This window comes from Amblyomma maculatum, chromosome 1, assembly GCF_055883805.1.
Source record: "Amblyomma maculatum isolate TAMU_Amacu chromosome 1, ASM5588380v1, whole genome shotgun sequence".
Lineage (NCBI taxonomy): Eukaryota > Metazoa > Arthropoda > Arachnida > Ixodida > Ixodidae > Amblyomma > Amblyomma maculatum.
In genome coordinates this window covers 473,018,053-473,039,807 of record NC_139344.1, presented here as the reverse complement: position 1 = coordinate 473,039,807, position 21,755 = coordinate 473,018,053, and the positions used below count along the sequence as shown (strand labels likewise).

Below are 21,755 nucleotides of genomic sequence, written 5' to 3'. Positions count from 1 at the left end.
GATCGCCATCACTATAGCAACAACAATCATGTAAAAACTCGCGGTAGACAAGAGCAGCTAAATGATAGGGGCAGTTACTGCCACGTATATACTCTGTCATTTTTTTTGCAAGTCGTGTTCTGGAGACGCATCTCAGCAACTGAAGCCTGGATGTAGTCGACTATATTCAATTCATCGATGAATCGAATGCGTAAAGACGTTAGAATATCGCGCTGAAATTTAAGAGAGCAGTCTGGCGCCTTTGAAGTGCCGAAACCTGTTCTATCTGGATACCTGCACGTATACATACGGGCGAAATTTGCTGACAGCTTGTATGCATGAAACCTTAAAAGTTGAGATGAATTGGCGCAACAAGGAAATCAGGAACAACACTCTTGCACATCTTTTATGCGAAAAGGTGATGCGCAGTCCGTCGACAGGCAAATTTAACACACCGTGGGCGATATATTTCGTCTGCCCGTAGCATCGGGTACTGGTTTGCAATCTTCCAATGCACGCTAAATAAGATATTTTACAATTCAGGCGCGCCGTTGATCGAAAGTGCACCTAGCGCGACAACCACGCGAGAGCAGATTAACACAAGCCTTAAGAAGAAAAAAAAAAAAAAAAGCTCAAGGGATGTAACTTGCTGCTTCTTTTCTTCTGCACCCTTATTTTAATTTTGTGTACAACAAGGGGCACAATAGTATGTCGATATTATCGGCAACAATGAGCATTAACGCAGCTGGCTGCACAACTTCCTATGCCGCTTGCCGCTCCTCAATGCAGCTACCCTTGAACATGGCAGAAACGCACGCGGCGGCCGATAGATGCCAGCAATTTTGCATAAGGTCTATAGGCTCCTGAAACGACTTATCGCTGACCTCGTACGCGATATTGAAGCGCATGCACGCGACCTAGCCCATCAACTATGGGGACAATCCTGCGACCGCATGAGTGGAAATTTAGGCCTCAAAAACACTTGGTTCCTCCTTAGGCATCTCCTGGATCCGGGTCACACAAAGGCTACCCAACGCAAGAATGTCACACGCATCTTGCACCAACTCCCACTCTCAGACGACGCACTTCTCCAAGCCCTTAAAGATCAATATCTAACCCCGAGGAACACCAACCCAGATCTTGACGCGGATATCTCCCCAGTGGAGGTTCGCGCGGCCATGCACAAACTCCGAACCACCTCAGCCCCCGGAGCTGACAGAGTCACTAATAGTACGCTCCGCAATCTGGACGGCTCGTCTGTAGAGACTGTTGCGGACCTGTTCAATCAGGGCTGGCGAATGGGAACCCTCCCTTCGCAGTGAACTCATGCTTGCATAACTTTCATCCCCAAGCCAGGAAAGTCTCTGGATATAAGAAATCTGCATCCTATTTCCCTTACGTCTTGCCTGGGGAAGCTCTTTGAGCACATTATCCTTGCTCGTCTCCAGGAACATATGGACAATAACCTCCTCTTTCCACCCACAATGGTAGGATTCCGACCCCACCTCTCCACTCAAGATATCATGCTGCAGCTCTCAGAAGACATCCTTCACCCCCGTGACACGAAGCAGACGCGCGCGGTGCTCGCCCTCTACCTGGAAAATGGCATTCGACAATGTACTGCATTCGGCCATTTTGGACGCTCTGTCGTCCGTACACGTTGGCCATCGTATCCATCAGTACATCTCAGCCTTTCTTTGTGAGCACACAGCTGAAATCACATTTGGCTCCCTCTGTTCCCCTGTTTTAACCCTTGGAAATCGAGGTACTCTCCGCTTCTGCTTATTACTCTCATCCCCATGACAAAGGCTCTATCAGCCATTCCCGCCCTCTCGCACTCTTTATATGCTGACGACATCACCCTATGGACCTCCACAGGCAATGTGGGAACCATTGAAGAGACACTGCAAGCTGGCGTAGACGTGGCGTCCTCTCAGGCTTATAGGGTCGGTCTTGCATGCTCACCTACCAAATCTGAACTTTTGGTCCTTCACCCGCATCGCGGAAGGATCGACAAAGCTCCCCCGCCTAGCGTCAAGGTCACCATTGGTGCCGTCCGCATCCCGGAGGTGGAAAGAGTTCGCATCCTGGGGATGACTCTCTAGAACAATGGCAAGAACACTGCCACGATTGCCAAGCTCACTGTTTACCGTTCAGCAAACAGTTCGCCTAATTAGACGAATCGCTAATAAACACCATGGCATGCGAGAACACGACCTCCGTCGCCTGATCCAGGCTGTCATCCTGAGTCTAGTAGTCTATTCATTACCCTGTCTCTTCCTCTCTCGAGTAGAGGAGAACAAGGTCAACTGCCTTATCCGTCAGGCGTACAAGACGGCCCTCAATCTTCCCCGCCACATGTCGAATGAGTGCCTTCTTAAGATGGGTATACACAATACCCTCGCCAAATTTACTGAGGCTCATCGATCTGCCCAACTTGATCGGCTTTCCTCCACCCTAGCTGGCCGTCACATTCTTGATGCTACTGGCCTACATCCCCCTGGATATTACTCCCACACCTTCTCCCTCCCACGCCGCACACGAGACCTTCTCACCATTCACCCCCTCCCCAAGAACATGCACCCCGAACATCACGTGGCTCGTCGTGCTGCTAGGGCTGCAGCCCTACACAAACACTATGGCACACAGCCGGAGACCGTCTACGTCGATGCTGCCTGTTACACCTCTTCTTCCGCCTTTGCCTTGGCGGTAGTGTCAAACTCCTCCACCCCTCTTACAGCAGGTACAGTCATCGCCTCCACTTCTGCGGAAGCGGAGGAGGCGGCAGTAGCCCTAGCAATCGCTACTACATCGGCGACCCTCATTTTCACCAAATCGAAGACAGCGGTACGAAACTTTGTGAAGGACCATATCTTTGAACCCGCATTCTGGCTTCTTAACCTGTTTCACATCCCTATCCGACCTATTCAGCTTCTTTGGGTTTGCGGCCCACGCTGGCCACCCAGGTAACGGCTCATTCTTTAGCTCGAGGTTTCGTCAGCTGAGCAGGAGCCGCTGACACCTGGGGAGACGCTCGAGATCGTATGGTCGTTTACCACGAGATCACTGTGCACTACCGTGAACAACGTCTTTCCTATCCCCCTCCACACAAGTTTCTCGCTAAATTGCAGCAGGTGACGTGGCGCCAGCTACAGTCCCGCACCTTCTTCTCCCCTGCCTACTTAGCCCTTGTTCACCCAGGACTGTTCACGCTGGAGTGCATCCTCTGCGGTGCTCCCAAAGCGGTTTTGCTCACATTCTTTATTCTTGCTCTGAGCATCTTCCACCAGCCGAATGGCAACTCACAGACCTCGAGCGATGGGAGGCTGCAGTGTCCAGTTCTGACCCGGCTGCCCAACGGCAGCTTGTGGACTGGGCTTTGGAAGTTGCCGGGAAGCATCACCTGCCGGCCACGACACGCATCCAAGAGCCATCTCATCACTAGGATGTTAAAACTAAGGCTCGCCCTAATAAAGTTTCTCACCACCACCACCTTCCTGACTAGGCTATAGTTGGATACAGGTCAAGAAAAAAGCGGCATCCAGCTATCAAAAGACCACCCTCCAACCAATAGCAGTGTCACAGCTGACCGCCTTGTGGTTTCTTCGAGTGAGTCCGTGCTCCAAATAGCTCCTAAATACTTCGTGAGCTCCAGCAAAAATACATACCTTTACTCAATTCGATCGATTGCTCATCAGAGTACAACAGGTAAAACGACAAATTTTCAGCACTGTCGAGTTTTCACTAAACTGCTTCGTTGTTCTGCTGCTCACTGCATCTTTTACCCACTGTGGAGCCCTACGAGGGTGACAATGCTGGCGACACCGATGGACAGACGTGGCAACCGATTTAGGTGACATTTTGGTAAAAGTCCGCAAGACCGTGATCGTGGAAGAACGCGTTTTCTGTTTTTTTTTTTTCTTTTCCCATGTGTGCCACTACGTTGCACATTTGGAGCAATGCCACTGGCTGGAGGGGGTCTTTTGATATTTGTTTGCCGCTTTTTTTTTTTTTACCTGTATCCAACTGTGGACAGTCGCTTAGGCACCAAAAAGGCAATGTCCACTTCTGCACGCTTTCCAATTCTTTTTAGGTTGTGTGGAACCTAGTGCATATATGGCACAACAGCGACCTTTCTCATCTTTTTTTCAGTATTAGTTTTTCTGCTTATTGCGGTCTTCAACATTTTCTGCAGTTTTTCTACTACAATAAACCATAACTTCCAAAGGGTACCAGCCTGGCCGTGCATGGTGCAGGCCGACACTGCTGTGCATGATGTAGGTGGGACCCCCCATTCAGAGTGGCTATGAATTTCAAACAGCATTAACATTTGCCACCACCCCAGCTGTCATGGGAATTAGAATTGCCACATGGTTGATTACTACTGGTAACAATACTGGGTTTCAAGGAAAGGCAAGCATAGCAGCAGATAGGCGGATGAGATTAGTAAGTTTGCAGGGACAAAGTGGTTGTAGCCGGCACAGGAGAGGAGAGGCCTTTGCCTCTAGTGGGTGTAATCGGGCTCAGAATGGTGATGAAGTGGTTGGTGAATTTTAGTGTGAAGCACTGCAGCACTCGGTCATACCCAGCCAAGATTGTTGTAACTTGCATCTTCTGAGTTTGGGTGAGAAAAAAGAAAAAAACAACAAACTTGGAGCAGAGCAGGTTTGAACCTAAGAACTTTTCACGGGGTGCGAGTACGGAACATGGTGCTAGTACATCCGCAGGCGCTGACTTGCGTAATAAACTGCAACATACTCTCATACTGTGATCGTCGTCTCCACCAATTTCCATCTGTGTGCGTAAGCTTTTGCGTGTCTTACTGGATTTAAATTAACCATGTTAAAACCCTAGCATTTTCTTATACACCAGCACCTCAGTTTCTTTTTTCTCCTTGCTTTGTGACAGCGGTTTCCTCTTTTTACCAGGTCGTGTACCATGGGGTCCTTGACACCACTTCGAAGCTTGGTGTTTCGTTAGTTAGGCCTGTGGTGGTATGAGGGGAAGTGCTTCCCCTGCTGCGGCCACCTCTTTTGCTGTTCTGGTCTGAGGGGGAGTTGGCAGCCATGGACTACGACTTCAAAGTGAAGACGGCTAGTGTGCGGGCCAAGGTGGAGGACATCTTTGAGTTCGAGGGTTGCAAGGTCGGCCGGGGCACCTATGGACACGTGTACAAGGCTCGTCGGAAAGACGGGTATGTTAAAGAAAGTAAATTTTGTGCCAAGTATGTTTCATTCACAAGTGTTTAAATAAAGCCTGTGTTGGATATCATGATTTTTGAAGATTTTTGCATAATACAGTTTAATTTCTTGTTGCATGCACTTGTTAAGATTCATAAAATAGATATTGTTCTGCAAAATTAAGTTTATTACTCTTATAACTTCATGATTCCCCTTCCCTAATGCCTTGTAGACAGTCAATTATGTAATGGTAGGCAATAATGAAAATTGTTTGCTGTAGCGTTCTTTCTTTTCATAGGCATTCTTTTTTAAAAAGTATTTGTCTAATTTGGACTACCTGTACTGATCTCAAATTTATTTGAGAATATTAAAAAATTGTTCAAAAACATGCTAGTAGATTTGCACCTAATTTTTATCATTCGTATTCACTATGCACCTGAAAATGTGGTGCTTTTTTTTTTATACCCCTCTGTTCATATATTTAGGACTGCATATAATTTATCTGAATGTTGATATCAGATATTTTATGCAATAGAAAGTATATTGAAGGATTCAGGTGCAGTTATCCATGACATCCTTTAACAGATGCAAAGTAATTAAAATGTGGATATACTTTGCTAATGAAGGCACTTTCATTGTGATCTGATGTTACTGGAGTCGTATCACCAGCATGCATTTCAATTTGGCCATGGCCCTTGAAAGCACTGCTGGTTTGAGCATCTGCATCACATGTGAGAGGTGCGGGATTCCGCCTCTGGTTCCACTGATGGTGCACGCTCTGTTCTGTCTTAGTACTCGACTTAATTGGGGTGAATTGTTTGGCACATGGGTCATCGACCCCACCTTTTGGAAGAAAAACACCTTGCACCCATGGTGCCTTTTGCCTCGTGCTGCCCTTGCTCCATAGAAATGCACCATTAGTCGCAACAGTTTTTGGCTGAATTCAGAAGGCAAATCATAGATATAAATATGAGGAAACGAGGTTAGCACTGGACCAAAAGAGAACAGCTTGATGACAGTCTTTTAAATAACTTATCCCTGTGATCAGATCAATTAGGGGAAAATGAGGGTGCTCGGTATAATACATGAAGGAAAGAAGCCAACAGTCGGCGAGGCCATAGTGGATTAACTTGTCTCTAAGGGTGAATGCTTGCACAAAGGCTCCTGGTATTGAAGTTTCAGTTGGCATTGCTTGTTGTTCCAAGTGTTTTCTTCTGTTGGTGCCTGTTCTAGGACCTTAAAAGTGTGTGGAGTGAGTTTTATTCCAACATGGTGGCAATCTTGTTTTAGGAGTGACAGTAAGGACTATGCACTCAAGCAGATTGAAGGCACAGGCATCTCAATGTCGGCCTGCAGAGAGATTGCGGTAAGAATTTTTCTGCTTCAATCTGTTAGCCTGATAATCATCCTTTACTTTTTATTTCTCTTGTAACATTTAGCAAACAGTATTTTTTATTATGAGTTACAAATAAAGCTGATGTTCTGTAGTCATGCGCCTTGACCTGTTCAGTGCTGCGTGGGTCACCAGTGGGTCACATCATTTATTCATGCTGTGTGGCCATGAATGTAGAGTCATACAATGAACCCTTGGGGAAGATTTTATTATGAGACCATCCTTCTTGAGCTCGCAATAAAATTGGTCTGAGTGTTCATCGCATGACCCAGTATTCCTGGCTGCACAGCATGAATGCATGATGTGACCCACCCCGGGCCAAAGTGAACCTGCTAAGTGGAAACCAGGGAAACTAATAATGGAAACTTTGCTCAGTGAGGCTGTATTAAAAATCAGATTTCGCTGTAAGAGAGTTGTACTAATGTCGATAAACATAAATTTGCAGAGGATTAAAATGAGCACTCCCCTTGAAATGCGGGTGCTCTGGATTAGTAATTCAGTGGTGCCACCTTCGCACCAGACTGTACCGAACCAGAAAAGCTTCACCATACTGATAAAAGTGGCAAAGTTTTACCAAACTGCTCCAGACCCACTGCTCTTGGATTGGGCAGTGCTGTACACTGCCAATTCTGGAGGGGTTATCCCAGCTGGTGGTTGATGCCATTTCAAATTATTGAAACCCGTTGCAGCCTGCTCATATCGAACATGACTGTTTTGTGCCAATGCGGTATAGTCTTTATATATGCTTGAGCCACCATTGGTCCAAGAAAGTGTTGGTGTTCATTCGAGGTGCTGCTTTTTTCTGTCTAGCTTGAGAGGCATGAGAAATGAATACGTTGAGATGGAAGCCAGTCATGGTCCCCAGGTTGGCTTGTCTGTGGAATTTTAGTTTCTTTGACATGATTCTGATTGGCCAGCTGATTATGTGAGTCGTCTGATTGAAGGTTGCATACATGGTGGCGATCTGGTGATGCGATTCACATGGGCAGATATGCTGATTTCTGCATATATAACACATTGCATCTAACAGAATACTATTGTTTTGCTGAGTGATGATGAGTGACAGCTTTTGGGGAAATCCCACACTGACATTACACATGGTCATGGTGATGACACTGCGTTCCACTGGCAGTCATTCTTCAGAAGACTGTTCTTTATTTTATTTGTTTTCTTTTGCGTGGGTAATTTTCAAATGCTATGAACTTTAGCCGGTGTATGTAGATGTAACTGTGTATGTAACTAGTCATTGAAGGAGTACTTTCCTCGACAATTGTGATGGAAGGGTTGGTGGAGGTTTTACTTGCAATTAGAAAAAGAGATGGGAAGAGAGGTGCTTTATTGTAGTGCTTATATGCTTACATCGTGTGACATGCTTCACTACTGGGCTATACTGTGGGTGCTGTCAGGCTAAGCTGTGATGAAGTAGTCTGATTCTTGTAAAGGAAACACTGATTGATCCTTACTGCATTGCATGGTTGCTTCATTTGTGCTCTCAGCAGCAAAATCAGTAGGTCTTGGGCAGTGCAGTGCAGGTAGGGAAGTGCAGTATAAACACTGGTTAATTTTATTTTCCGGCTAACATATTTGGGCTTTTTGTTGCGGTTCAGTCCTCATGTCGTCCTCATTTATATGTTGCTGCAAGCTTGGAATATTTTTGTTTACACGTTTTGAATGAAAACTGAGAGACAACCGTGACGTTTTGTGGTTTTTGTCGAGTACTCTGCTTTGCATGTATTGTCAAGAATATGCAGTGCTCTTCCCATTGCAGCACAGTAGGATGTTTCACTGCATAGGCTGTGTGTTGTAGCATTCTTGTTTTAATAAAGTTATTACCACCATAGAAGATAGTTCAGCACACAGCCTGGACCAGTCGGCATGGAGTGATCCAGTTGCAAGTGTCAGCATGAGTAAATCCACATCAGTGCAACGCTCTGCTGCTTAAGTATTTTAATGGAAGTCGGTATTCAAAGGCCATGCAAGAACTTTCCACTTAGGGGAAACTCAGTTTTTTACTAAGCGGAAACGGTGGTATTCTAAACGTCTCTGTTGCTCACTCGGTAGCTTGAGATCTTCTATAATAATAAATATATTTCTATGCCAAGTTAAAAGCATGTGTATGTAAGAGAGCGTTATGTGCCGTCCCAAAATAATACTGAAAGATTAATGACATGCAAAGCAGTGTCTGAAACAGCGCTGGGCTATACTTCGGCAATGGGGGATTTTGTTCCATCGTCGCACCTGCTATAGCACACACACCTTAGGTGCACCACTGTTCGATGCAGCCTATTTTGGTGATCTCTGGCTGCATGCCTCAATGTGATTCCTTGTCCGAATAAATTGGAGTAAGTCTGTCCACATCCAAATTAACAAGCGTATTGGCAGCCAGGGCTGCACTCCTAGTTAGAATTAACAAAATTTCCTAACAAGGTTCAAAGTAATGAGATTGTGCTGTAATAAATCTATCTTGACATTTTTTAAAGGCCTAAATGACCACGAACGAAAAGAACAGACAGGGACAAATTCTACTTCTAACTAGGTAGTTTATTTTGTGAAACCGCAAGTGCATTATGCATATCCACAACACTCCCACCTCAATGACAAATCACCGGATGTGCGCAGTAGCTGCCAAGGACAGAACCAGTGATCATGCATGTGCAAGATTGTGTTGACATACTCGGGAATGCATTTTTTTTTTTGATGAAATAGAAACTGAGCTGACATGTGCACTTTCAAAAGAGGTAATTCTCTGTGCTTCTATTATCTTCCGGCTCAGTTGATATCGTCTCGCGATGTGGCACTGATTTAGCACTGGAGCTGCAATAAAGCGGTAACCGCATGAGGCGACAACCCCTAGCGATCCGTCGCGCGACGCCGCCGCCAACGCCTGTCGTTGTCGCTGGTGCATACCGCACGGAGCGACGGCGCTCAGCGACAGAAGCGCGTTTTCAGCGTTGCTCCGTTACCGCCGCCTCGTCATTCGGTCAAAGGGAATGCAATCACGCTATATCCCATTTTCAACACTAAACAGCATGAAGTACGATAAAACACTGATGAAATTTCTTGTAACGCATCGTATTTTAAAGGGTCACAGGGCAGCGGTGCGTTACTATACACTGCGATGCCGACTTGCATTGCAAGCAGTGACTTTCTCCTGCTCCTTTCGGAAATTAACAATATCAAGCCACGCTAACCTTTTTCTTTCTTTTATTACCCTTCCAAGCGTTTACTGAATTATCTCGATGCACTCATATATATACACGGATCAGACGAAGTGAGCGCGGGAAGGCACCAGGTTCTTCGCCCAAACCGGACTAGGAAAACTAACTTCACACGCAATAAAAAGAAAGCCAGAACGGAAGTTGAGCACCCTAAAGCCCTCTGCGATTGGCTGCCTCGCGAGCTGCTTCCGGGTGACACGCGAAATTTTCTAAAAACCCAGAAACCGAGCGACGGCGACGAGCGGCAATGCTTTGGCGGCCCTCAGCCCGTCGCGCGGCATGTCGCCGCGAATTGTCGCCTCATGCGGTTAGCGCTTAAATGACTAGTTTATTTCTGGAAGAATTTCTAACCTTATTGTTGTGCTGGCATAGCCGATCATTGAGCCTGTTTGGCCAACATACCTTTTGCCACAAAACACAGTTGACTGATGCTGCATATTTGTTTAAACAAAGGGTAGATTTTAATGAGCTTGTTCAGTTTTTGAGGGACTGTGTTTGCTTTTGACAGCAGGGGAGTTTTATTCTTTGTGCATCATCAGCATTTGCACACTGTAGGCGATTACAGTGTGCACATATTTGCCAGAAAAGTGCTGCCCTCATTGTTGCCCACTCTGTGCAGCTTCTACGGGAGCTGAAACACACCAATGTTATCAGCCTTCAGCGGGTATTCCTGTCGCACAATGACCGCAAGGTCTACCTCCTCTTTGACTTTGCTGAGCACGACCTGTGGGTAAGTACATTCAGTGGCTAGTAACGTCGGGAGCCGTCGACTCCCATTCCTACAGAAGGCTCAATGCATGCCACTTGCTGTCATTTATGCGACAGACCTCCCCCCGGCGTAAACAGTGTGACATCAATCAAGTGGGGCCCAATGGGAAAAAATTGCCCACTTTTGCTTCTCAACTGGTTTTGGCTGGGATGAGGGCTTTTCTCTCCCAAAGAGAGAGGCCTCCGTAAGCATTGTAGCCTTTCTTTTCCCGATTAGAGCTTGCTCGGCACCCTGGAGGTTTTTACCCATTGGACCAAAAACACATGCAATGATAGCATTGGCCAAGAGGAGTGTCTCATGGGATCTCTGACTGCACTGAGTTTGGCAGTGACATTGATTGATTGTATGATCTAAAAATTCAAATATATTCTAACCTCCGTGCTGGCATATTGGCTTTAACATTTGGGTGCTGGAGCAAAGGACGTGGGTGGCTACATCTCCCTGCAATGATAGCATCGGCCAAAAGAGGTGTCTCATGGGATCTCTGACTGCTCTCAGTTTGGCAGTGACATTTATTGATTGTGTGATCTAAAAATTCAAATATATTCTAACCTCCGTGCTGGCGTACAGTCAAACCTCTATATAACGAACACGCATATTACGAATTATTGAATATATCGAACTCTTCCGAAATTGTTTTGTCAAACACATGTATTTTTAACTTCCCATAGCGAACGCGGTTCGGCACAAAACGGATATTACGAACTTCGCGACGCCAAGCACTGCCTCACTTTAGTAGCAGGAGGCAGGCTTCATGGCACTACATGTGTGTTGTGCGGCGCAGCAAACGTTCAGGACTACCTCGCAGGCGCTTACAGCGCCACAGATGCCACGACGGCATTGGGAGTTGACAGCCAAAGAAATCCATGGCCTCCGAGATTACCCCCGCACGCCTGTTGGTGCGCGCGGAGGTGATCTCGGAGGCCATAAGAAATTGTTCGCATCTCACAATCGCTGACAGCGCCACTTCAGCGGCAGCGGCGCGATCGAAGGTTACTTTTGCCTTTTTGGTTTTTGCTTCTTTCGCTTTTTTAGTGTTAGCAGCGGCGTCGCAGCGTGGCCGTCGTAGCGTTCGACGGAGGCTGCATCGGTCGTCGTGTCGAGTGTGGTGCACGGGTGTGCGTAGTGCTGTGATGGCGGTGAACGTGAAAAAGAGAGCATCACTGACGTTAAAGATCAAGCTCAAGATAAAATCAGGGCCCTTCAAGGCAGTTTACAAGAGGAGACTGATTGACACTCTTCTCGTGAAGCTTCATGAAGCAGGACTTGATTGACTTGCTGGGAACATTGAAGTGGCATCGGACAGCGTGAAAGGCGAAACGATGCCAACTACTTTCGGCACGCAGGTTTTGTTCCAGCAGAGGCCCGTGCATCAAGTGACGATGGGGACGATCCCGACGAAGCAGAGCTCCGCGAGCTCGATGAGCCTGGAACGATTTTTCGCGCTTTGCTGGTGACATGCCCGCAACGATGATTGAGAGGACTTTGTAGGCGGCGACGACATCGCGGCGACCACAGCTGTACTGACGGATGCCGAAATCACTGTGGGAGTTTCTGAACATCCCGCAGACGAAGCTCAGGCTGACCCTGCAGACGATGAGAACATTCCGATTTCACAAGAAGCGCTTGCTGCATTGGATTTACTGCGCCGCCACTGCAGTGCTATTGAGATCAGTGGGTTTGCCCTTGTTGAGTGTTTGCAAACTGTGGAATAGGGCGTGATACGGAACGCGATCAACACAAAAAAGCAGGCCGCTATAACACAGTTCTTTGCGCGTAAATAAATGGACGTGACCCAAGTAGGCACCCTCCGAGTTGCTGTGCATTCTCTGATTGAATTTCGCTGCTCTTGCGTGTATTTTTTACGAAATTTTATATTACGAATTATGGATAGAGCAAACTATTTTCCGATTTTTTAACTGTTCCTTAAAACAAGGTTTCACTGTATTGGCTTTAACATTCGGGTGCTGGAGCAAAGGACGGGGTGGCTACATCTTTCTAGAAATGAAATGTGTAAGATGTCCTTATTCTGTACCTTGCTCATTAAATGGGTGGTTGACATCATCATTCTTGAGCTTTTTTCTTGGGAGGGACTAGTTGGACCCTACATATCATGCTACGAGGAGAGCATGCCGCCGGAATAGTTGGTGGTGGAAAGCTTGTGGGGATATAAGCAATGACTGAATGTAACTCTGGCGCCAATGGGGGTGCTGCTCACAGCATGGAGCGCATTTGCTGCATGGTGAGCATGCCCCCGTGTGCGCTGATATGGCTACAATGTGATCCTGGCGCTGAAGCTGCTGTGCTCGCTAAGACTAAGCAATGCAGCAAAAGTGGCTATTTGACTTTTCATAATAATATACTCTAGTTAAACCTCGACGTAACAAAGTCGGAAAAATTGGTACTTTACTTCGTTACATTGAAATTTCATTAGATTGAAAATCGTCCCCCAGCATGCAACAAAACTGCCAAAATGTGTTGCGGGTACGATACATGCACAGTAAAACGCTTTATTCCCGATAAAAATAATCGTCTTTTTTTTTTTGCGCTTTTTTTGCCATCAGTAAAGGCATTACATGTCGTCCGTATGCCCACAGGGACTGGATGGCCTCTTGGTCTTTTTCTGCGCTAGCGAACTGCCTGAGTATATTGATTGCTTCGACCACTTCGCGAGCAGTTGGAATGTCGTGCTCGTCCTGCGCATTGATTTCACCTTCGCTGTCGTTTTGAGGGCTCCCCACCACTTCGTTCACAATAGTTTCCACCGTCACCTCCTCCGTTGTGAGGGCACAGGAGTCAGCAAAAAGATAATCCTGCAATAATCCTCCAGGTGAACTCCTTCAGGAATGGCATTATTGCTGCAAAGATGCTGCCAACTCTGATCAAGAGCCCCTTCCAGCATAGGGAAATCTAAGTCTGCCTCAGGACAACACGCTTCCACTGCTTTGAGACTCGCTTTGCGAAAGCAGTTTTCGAAAATCTCTTTTTGGGTGGCTTTCCAGGCCGCAGACAATATTTAAAGTGCCTGAAACAAGTCCACTTTAGTAGAGCATTCGAGCTGCAGGCCAAGCAGAAGCTTTGTAATGAGGCACCAGCGATATGTGCACATTACGCTGCATATTATGCCCTGATCCAGCGGCTGAATCAATGAGGTGCAATTCGGTAGCAGAAACACAGCGCAAGGCACATCGACGAATACAGTAAAGCAGCGCAACACTGTCAAAAAACACAACGTACACGCTTCGGTGTCTAGGCCTAGACTACATATGCACCAAGAAAACCAGCGTGACTGCGTGAGCGAGGAGTTGATGCTAGCATCCTCTAGAATACTTATTCGACACGGCATTTGCAAGTGTGGCCCATGCTACTCCAGACGGTGTGGCAAATGGTGCCTTATCACCATCGTTGCAACTGCTGATCGTGTACAGCCGCGCTGCAGCAGTTCTTAGGGGCGCACATTGGTGTGCATGCACTTCTCAACTATTAAAATTCGCAGTATTCCTTTATTCAATTCTTCCGATGCACCATGAGCCAGCAACAAAATTTTGTTACATTGTTACTTCGTTATACAAAAACTGCAAATACATGGTGTTCTTTGGGGTAAAGTTACAGAAACTGAAATACTTTCTTACATCGAAAGTTTCGTTACACTGAAGTTTGTTACATCGAGGTGTAACTGTACCGCATTGAACTTAACACAAAACTGACACCAAAGTACAAGGACGTGACAATAAATAATGAACGCAAACTTTCAATGTTTATTCGTTTTGTTGCTCAGAACGAAAGTAATAAACATTTTTCATGGACCAGAAAGCCCAATATCGCTACTTTCCATCGCTCTGCTAGGCAACAAATCCCCACTGCTTCGAAAATTATTCTTTTGTTCCGCTCTGTGAACTGCCCTATTATAGTGGCTGTCGGAATGCATGCACATGTAATGTTTCACCACAAACTCACTTTGACAGTTCCATGGAGCCGTTTGTGGAAAACGTTGGTTTGTGCAGGCCAACATTGTAAATGAAGCTTGCATGCAACATCAGTTTAGATTGGCTCCCTAGATGTCATTCAGAACTATGGAGCAAGCATTTTGTTTGTAACACAAGCTGCTTGGTTATGCTACGAAACAACACTGATCTCTCAATAAGGGACAGCTGTATTGTAACAAACTTTTCTTGAAAAATTTCCTTCATAACCTCTACCTCTCTCTAGCTAATTTAACACTCTGCTGCATTTCTTCCTGATTTCATAACCAGTATCGGAGATTTCAGAAAACGATTGTACATGAGGAAAGCGTAGTGCTACAGAAAATCATTCTATTTTTCTTGCAGTGTCTTTAAGAAACTGCTTTCTGTTTATGAATCAATAGGAAACTTGGGGTGGTTACTAGAAAATTACAAAAATGAAAATATATTTAGTGGACTATGCCGGAATGGTTTATTCTGAGCATGTTCGGAGCATTGGAAGAACCACACAGATGATAGTGTAGAAAACATCTAGTACCAGTGATAGTCGTCTGTAGCTTTAATTGGTTAGCTGGCGTCACTGTGGGCTGATGAAAATGCTGCAAAGCTCATGAAAGAAAAAGCAAAACTAAGTAGCTGGCATATTACCGAAGACAAGGTCATCCATGTTTAATCATGCTTACCATTGCATGCATGTTGGTTTTGAGGTAGCAGTTTTCAGGTTTGAGGAATGCTATACAGTAGCCGACCGATTTTTTGGAAATTTGGACGCGCAATACAGTCGAACCCGGATATATCGAACTCGAAGGGGATCGCGAAATAGTTCAATATATCGATAATTCAATATACAGAAATCGGCTTGTGACAGCACTTCCGATGCGAAAAAGTGATGCCGTATTTGTCGCGTAATCAACCCATAATGAACCCACCCTCCACTTTTGCACCCGAGAATTTGAAAAAAAAAAATAAATGCGTTAAGGCCAGCTCGCTCACATGCAAGCGACAGAGCAAAAATTTTCAAACTTGTTGGAACCGCGTCCCTTTCGCCGCTCGAGTCACCGCGGCAGCTCAAAACAAGGTTTCTGTGTCGCCGCTGCGGCAGAAATCGCGGGCATTTTCGCTTGCATGTCGATGGCGCGCATCAGTAGCTCATTAGCAGCGTGTCAAGATGCTGCGCAGCGATAACGTCAGGGTGCATTTCTTTTGATAGCTCCTGCGGTGGCGGGGAGCGAACTTGGCAGAGTGCCCTTGATAGCTTGATTGCACAAGCCTGGTTTGATTTATCACGCCGCGCTTGGGGCAGGTGTCATGATCGCAGCAGCTGACCGCATGCTTTCGTTGATTCATACATGCAAGGATAAACGATGAAAAAAAAAATAAAAAATAAAAAACGACTCCTGCCAAAACAAATTTAAATAAAAACCTGCCGCTTCTTAACGTCCTCAGCTGCCATATCTTATGCTACGCCGTGCGTACAGCACAATGATAAGAAAGGATGACTCTCGCAAAAAAAAACAAAATAACAGAGAGAGCTATCACTTCTTAACATCTGCAGGCACCGTAGCCACGGTCAGCCGCCACGCGCAGAGGGTTTGCGACACATGCTGAAGAAAGCGTCCGATGTCTGTCTGAAAATGGGCTGAGCTGGCTTGGCGCATGCATAGCGCGTGCTGAAGGAGAGAGAAAGCTCGGCAAAAAAATGGGCACATCCACGCACATGGCTTGCAAACATCATGTGTTGGCGCGCGGGAAATGATAACTGCAGATGCGCGCACCTTTGGGGAATGGGCGTGGCGCTGCCCAGACCAGCCGTCACCGAGATGTCCCCTCTCATTCTGTGCGTGGCTTGAAAACGTCAAGTGGCAAACGGCCAAGGGTGATGCGATCGTCTTTGGGGAAGGCACACTTTCCAGTGCGTGGTGTGGAGTTTGATATATCGAACGACCGGTGAAATTGAGTTCGATATATGATGCGGCTTTCCTGTACTTTTACATGGGATTTTCGAGGGAATATTCTGTTAGTTCGATATAACCAAAATTCGATATATCCGGGTTTGATATAACCGTGTTCGACTGTATTTCGGACCTCATGTAGAAACTATAGGCATCCCATAAGAACGTGCACATTTTTGCAGCTGATATTTCGGACTCCTTGGTGTCCAATGTTTTGAATTTTGGGCCCAAATTTAGCACCAGTAATACTGTGGAGATCATTTTTTTGGCCGAAGACTCGTTTTTTGGCATAGCACAGACACGAGTGGACATAATAATTGCAAACAACTTGTCTTGCACGGTCATGAAAGCTAAATGAAGCAGAGTCATTTGGATGGACTAGCTTGGCTCTCTGTTCATCATTGCCATTTGAGGCAATAAGGGAATGCTCGTTGTCATTGCAGTAGCTCACAGAGAGCGCCCATTTGGGCGGAAAAGAGAACTTGAGCACCATCCACCGCTGCTCGCTCTGACATCACCCGTGGGGAAAAAGTGAATGGGGTCGGTGCATTTACAGAGGCTCTCGTTTTGCTCGCTTTTTCCCAATGCAATCTTGTGGTCTATGCTACAGTTGTTAACCGTGCAAACTCAATGTCATTGCTTCACACACTGCATGCATTCGTTCGCTGCATGAGCATTACCTGACGGCTGACGAGCATGACGACTGATTTTTCTCTCATTATAGTAAAGACATTTTTCGCTAAAATTGGGTATAGTAAAGTGCGTGTGACTGCGGCAGTGACTTCCCACAAAAGGACATCACCACACACACACTACCTAGGAGTGCGAGGCAAATTTTCTTTTTTTTTTTTTTTTCTGAAAAAAAAAAAAAAAAAAAACATTTTATTAAGGGGGGACGAGGGTCTTAAAACTAACTTTCTTAGTTATGGCTAGAATCTTGTGAAACTTTACACACATATGTAGTTTCCTCTCCTGATTTCAAAAATGTAATCATAATTGAGCTGGTGGTCTTAGTCAAAAGTTATCTAACAAAGTCCAGAGCATAATTATTGCTTTGCCCATTTTATCTATCTTCATTTTAGAGGCGCACAGCTTCAGAACTGCCGCCATGTTGTAGGGCGTTTCTTTGGCCATGGGACTTGCATTCAAATTAGCAAGCCTTTTTATGCACACACTTCTATGGAGCTAGAACTGATCAAGTATTCTTGCATTGTTCCCTGACTCTGCAGCACATCATCAAGTTCCACCGGACGGCCAAGGCCAACAAGAAGCAGGTGCTTGTGCCCCGTGGCATGGTCAAGTCTTTACTCTACCAAATTTTGGATGGAATCCACTACCTGCACTCAAACTGGGTCCTGCACAGGGATTTGGTACGCTGCTGCATACTTTTCTTGTGCCACGATTGTTACGGCGGGATTTTTACCACAGAAAATGTTAGTTGTAAAAGAAAAAATAATTTAGTCTTGTTCAATGGGAAAAAAGTCTACAGAGAGCAGTTCAGGTCTACATTTAGGGTTTTCAGCCTTTGTGACACTCTGGCTTGAGGAGGGTTTGCTGCTTGGTTGTCTGCTGGGTGCAGCTTCTATATTGCTATGTAATTTTGGTGCTTAACAAGTACTGCTATTTGGGATTGCTTCCCAAGTCATTCTCAGCTGCAAAGAAGAAATGATAGGTCTGCAACTGTGGCGAGAGTGTGTAGCGTTTAGTAATGGTGTTGTCTCGCATGAGCTTGGAAATGTACAGGTACCAGGTACCACTGCTAAACAAAAAGATGTATCATGCAAACATTGATGAAAGAGACTTGGGTTTGCTCTGCAATTTGACCTTGTTCTATTGATTTAGGGTCATAATGTACAATTCAACAAGGTTGACGACTGGGCAAGTTGGTAAGGGTTCATATTTAACCAGCCAAAGGACGAGACACAGGAAAGAAGAGGACAGGACAAGGCTGGACTAGCAACTGAATGATTATTGAACAGAAGAAAACAAACGAAGACTCCTTCCGAAAAGCACGCGCACAACCCAACCGGTGGAATGGCAGGAAATTGGGAAGAAGATGAAGAAGAAAATTCAAAGCCATTCAAAGTCAAGGCCTAACTAACAACTTTTCTAATTGATCAAATTCCTTACAATGAAGGCCTACCGACGCCTTAGCCACACACTTGTCTTCGGCTTTAGCAATGTAATATGCTTCAACCAACTCTCTACAGAGTTGATTATCATTGATTACCATTGCTTTAAACTACACCCGTATTATTGAAATCAGGCGCACAAAGGGACGGGTCATGCTCCGACTTACACTCTCGGGATTGCACATGTAGCGCCAGATTAGAACTCGCCTTCCCTCCCAGAGAATTAGAGTGCTCCGTCAGGCACACATTTAGACATCTGCCTGTCTGCCCGTAGTAGCACCGGCCACAATTGAGCAGAATGCGATAAACCACATTCTTTCTGCAGGTGGTGAACTTTTTCTTATGTGACACTGCACAACGAAAACTATCACGAGCTACATTGTCGAGCTCCTTTCTAACTCTGGCACACAAGCCTCCTATCTTGTTTCTCGCTGTAAATACAATGTCAACGTCATACCTTGCCGCCAGTTTCTAGAGTCGATGCGAAACACCATGGAAGTAAGGTATAGCAGCCACCTTCTTTTGCCGCGTCGCCACACCAACATCAACCTGCCCCGTTTTGCTCTTCCTCGAACATGTTAAAACACGTTCTGACAGACGAGCGAGATGGACAGTTGGAAAGCCTGCCGCCAACAACTTCGAAATTTGTTGTGAAAATGCATCTTCAACACGGTGATGACAAGATTTACGTAATGCGGACTTGATGCATGCGACGGCCAACCTATCCTTTACCAACCTCGAGTGGTCCGATTCAAAGCTAAGCAGAGGCTTCCCTGACCTGGGGCTGTAGCTCCAACACACGTGATTGTCTTCAAAGCACAGGTCCAAATCCAGAAACTGTATATGGTGATCTTCAGGATCTTGGAGCGTGGGCCAAAGTTTTGTCTGCAACCCGATGTAAGTCCAGTTGATCTTCTGGCGGTGTCTCGAAATATTGCTCGTCATGTTTCGGAAGATGAGAAGAGTCGGTTTTTGAGCGAAGCCACGGACGTAATAGCGGCACGGAATTGTAAGCAGAAGCCACGGTACAGTCTGAAACCAGTATGTGACTACCTGGTTGACAACCGATTGCGTCTGATGGTATCTGATAAGGAAGGCTTCTTTGTCGTTTTACCTGACAGCTGTTTCTCTGAAAAAGCCTCTGCTGCGATTGCCAAGAATTTTAAAAAAGTGAAAGCGAAGCCATCGTCTTACAGGAAGCAAGCTATCGCTTGTTTAGATAATCACAACCTGAAGACTTTAAGTTCGAGGGTGAAGGCAGCTACAGATGTCAACTTGGATATTTTCTTCTCGGCGAAGACGCACAAGACGGACGTTCCTTTCAGGACCATTGTTTTGGAACCTCGAACATGGCAGTACGAGATTTCGGGATTTTTGAAGAAGCATCTAAAGATGTTAAAAGTTAAGGACCCATTTTTGATTCCGAGTTCTTCTAAGGTGCTAGAATTTTTAATGGACAGAAATCTGGGTAGGTGCTCTGCAATGAGCATTGATGTGGAGGACTTATATTATTCTTTGCCACAGGACGGACTTCTAAGGTGTGTGCAAGACTGCATCACTGTAGATAATGATGAACTGGCTTTTATTAATGCGTGCGGTATATCGGTTGCTAGTTTCTTGGAGCTGTTATCCTTTTACCTTAGTTCCACTTTCGTCGGTTGGCAAGGCAGTATGTACATCCAGAAGTCAGGGGTATGCATTAGGTCGCAGGTTGCTCCTGTGCTCAGCGACATTTTTCTGTCTAAAGTTGACACCGCATTGAAGCCAGGTTTGGATGCCTTCGGTATAGTAGTGTTTCGCTATGTTGATGATTACCTTATTTTCTTGGATAAGGATGGTTTCCATAGTTTGGCGCAAGATGTGTCACGAATGTTCAAAGAGCAAGGTCAGGGCCTGTCTTTTACGTATGAGTTTCCTATTGATCACCATATACAGTTTCTGGATTTGGACCTGTGCTTTGAAGACAATCACGTGTGTTGGAGCTACAGCCCCAGGTCAGGGAAGCCTCTGCTTAGCTTTGAATCGGACCACTCGAGGTTGGTAAAGGATGGGTTGCCGGTCGCATGCATCAAGTCCACATTACATAAATCTTGTCATCACTGTGTTGAAAATGCATTTTCACAACAAATTTCGAAGTTGTTGGCGGCAGGCTTTCCAACTGTCCATCACGCTCGTCTGTCAGAACGTGTTTTAACACTTTCGAGGAAGAGCAAAACAGGGCAGGCTGATGTTGGTGTGGCGATGCGGCGAAAGAAGGTGGCTGCCATACCTTACCTCCATGGCGTTTCGCACCGACTCAAGAAACTGGCGGCAAGGTACGACGTTGACATTGTATTTACAGCGAGAAACAAGATAGGAGGCTTGTGCGCCAGAGTTAGAAAGGGGTTCGACAATGTAGCTTGTGATAGTTTTCGTTGTGCAGTGTCACATAAGAAAAAGTTCACCACCTGCAGAAAGAATGTGGTTTATCACATTCTGCTCAATTGTGGCCGGTGCTACTACGGGCCGACAGGCAGATGTCTAAATGTGCGCCTGACGGAGCACTCTAATTCTTTGGGAGGGCAGGCGAGTTCTAATCTGGCGCTACATGTGAAATCCCGAGAGTGTAAGTCGGAGCATGACCCGTCCCTTTGTGCGCCTGATTTCAATAATACGGGTGTAGTTTACAGCAATGGTAATCAACTCTGTAGAGAGTTGGTTGAAGCATATTACATTGCTAAAGCCGAGGACAAGTGTGCGGCTAAGGCGTCGGTTAGCCTTCATTGCAAGGAATTTGATCTATTAGAAAAGTCGTTAGTTAGGCCTTGACTTTGAATGGCTTTGAATTTTCTTCTTCATCTTCTTCCCAATTTCCTGCCATTCCACCGGTTGGGTTGTGCGCATGCTTTTCTGAAGGAGTCTTCTGTTTCTCTGTTGTTCTGTTGTTTTCTTCTGTTCAATAAACATTCAGTTGCTAGTCCAGCCTTGTCCTGTCCTCTTCTTTCCTGTGTCTCGTCCTTTGGCTGGTTAAATATAAATGTACAATTCGATCTGCGGCTTGGATTTGAAACAGTCAAACCTCAATATATGGAACCTCAGTGTAATGAAATTTGCAATATAAGGCATTTTGTTGAATTTCCCAATTCCTGTTGTATTGAAAATCATTTTTTTTTTTTTTTTTTTTCACGATT

General features: G+C 45.7%; 1 protein-coding gene across 4 annotated transcripts in view; it reads left to right on the top strand.

Moving 5' to 3' along the window:
- Cdk8 (cyclin-dependent kinase 8) overlaps positions 1-21,755 on the top strand; it is a 136,361-nt gene that overhangs the window by 23,071 nt on the left and 91,535 nt on the right. For all 4 annotated transcript variants that reach the window (XM_084605677.1, XM_084605685.1, XM_084605670.1 and 1 more), the window contains 4 exons: positions 4,908-5,173; positions 6,450-6,525; positions 10,390-10,500; positions 17,683-17,823. In XM_084605677.1, the coding sequence (XP_084461803.1) occupies positions 5,046-5,173; positions 6,450-6,525; positions 10,390-10,500; positions 17,683-17,823 (456 nt within the window). In that variant the 5' untranslated portion in view covers positions 4,908-5,045. The remainder of the gene's footprint in view (positions 1-4,907; positions 5,174-6,449; positions 6,526-10,389; positions 10,501-17,682; positions 17,824-21,755) is intronic.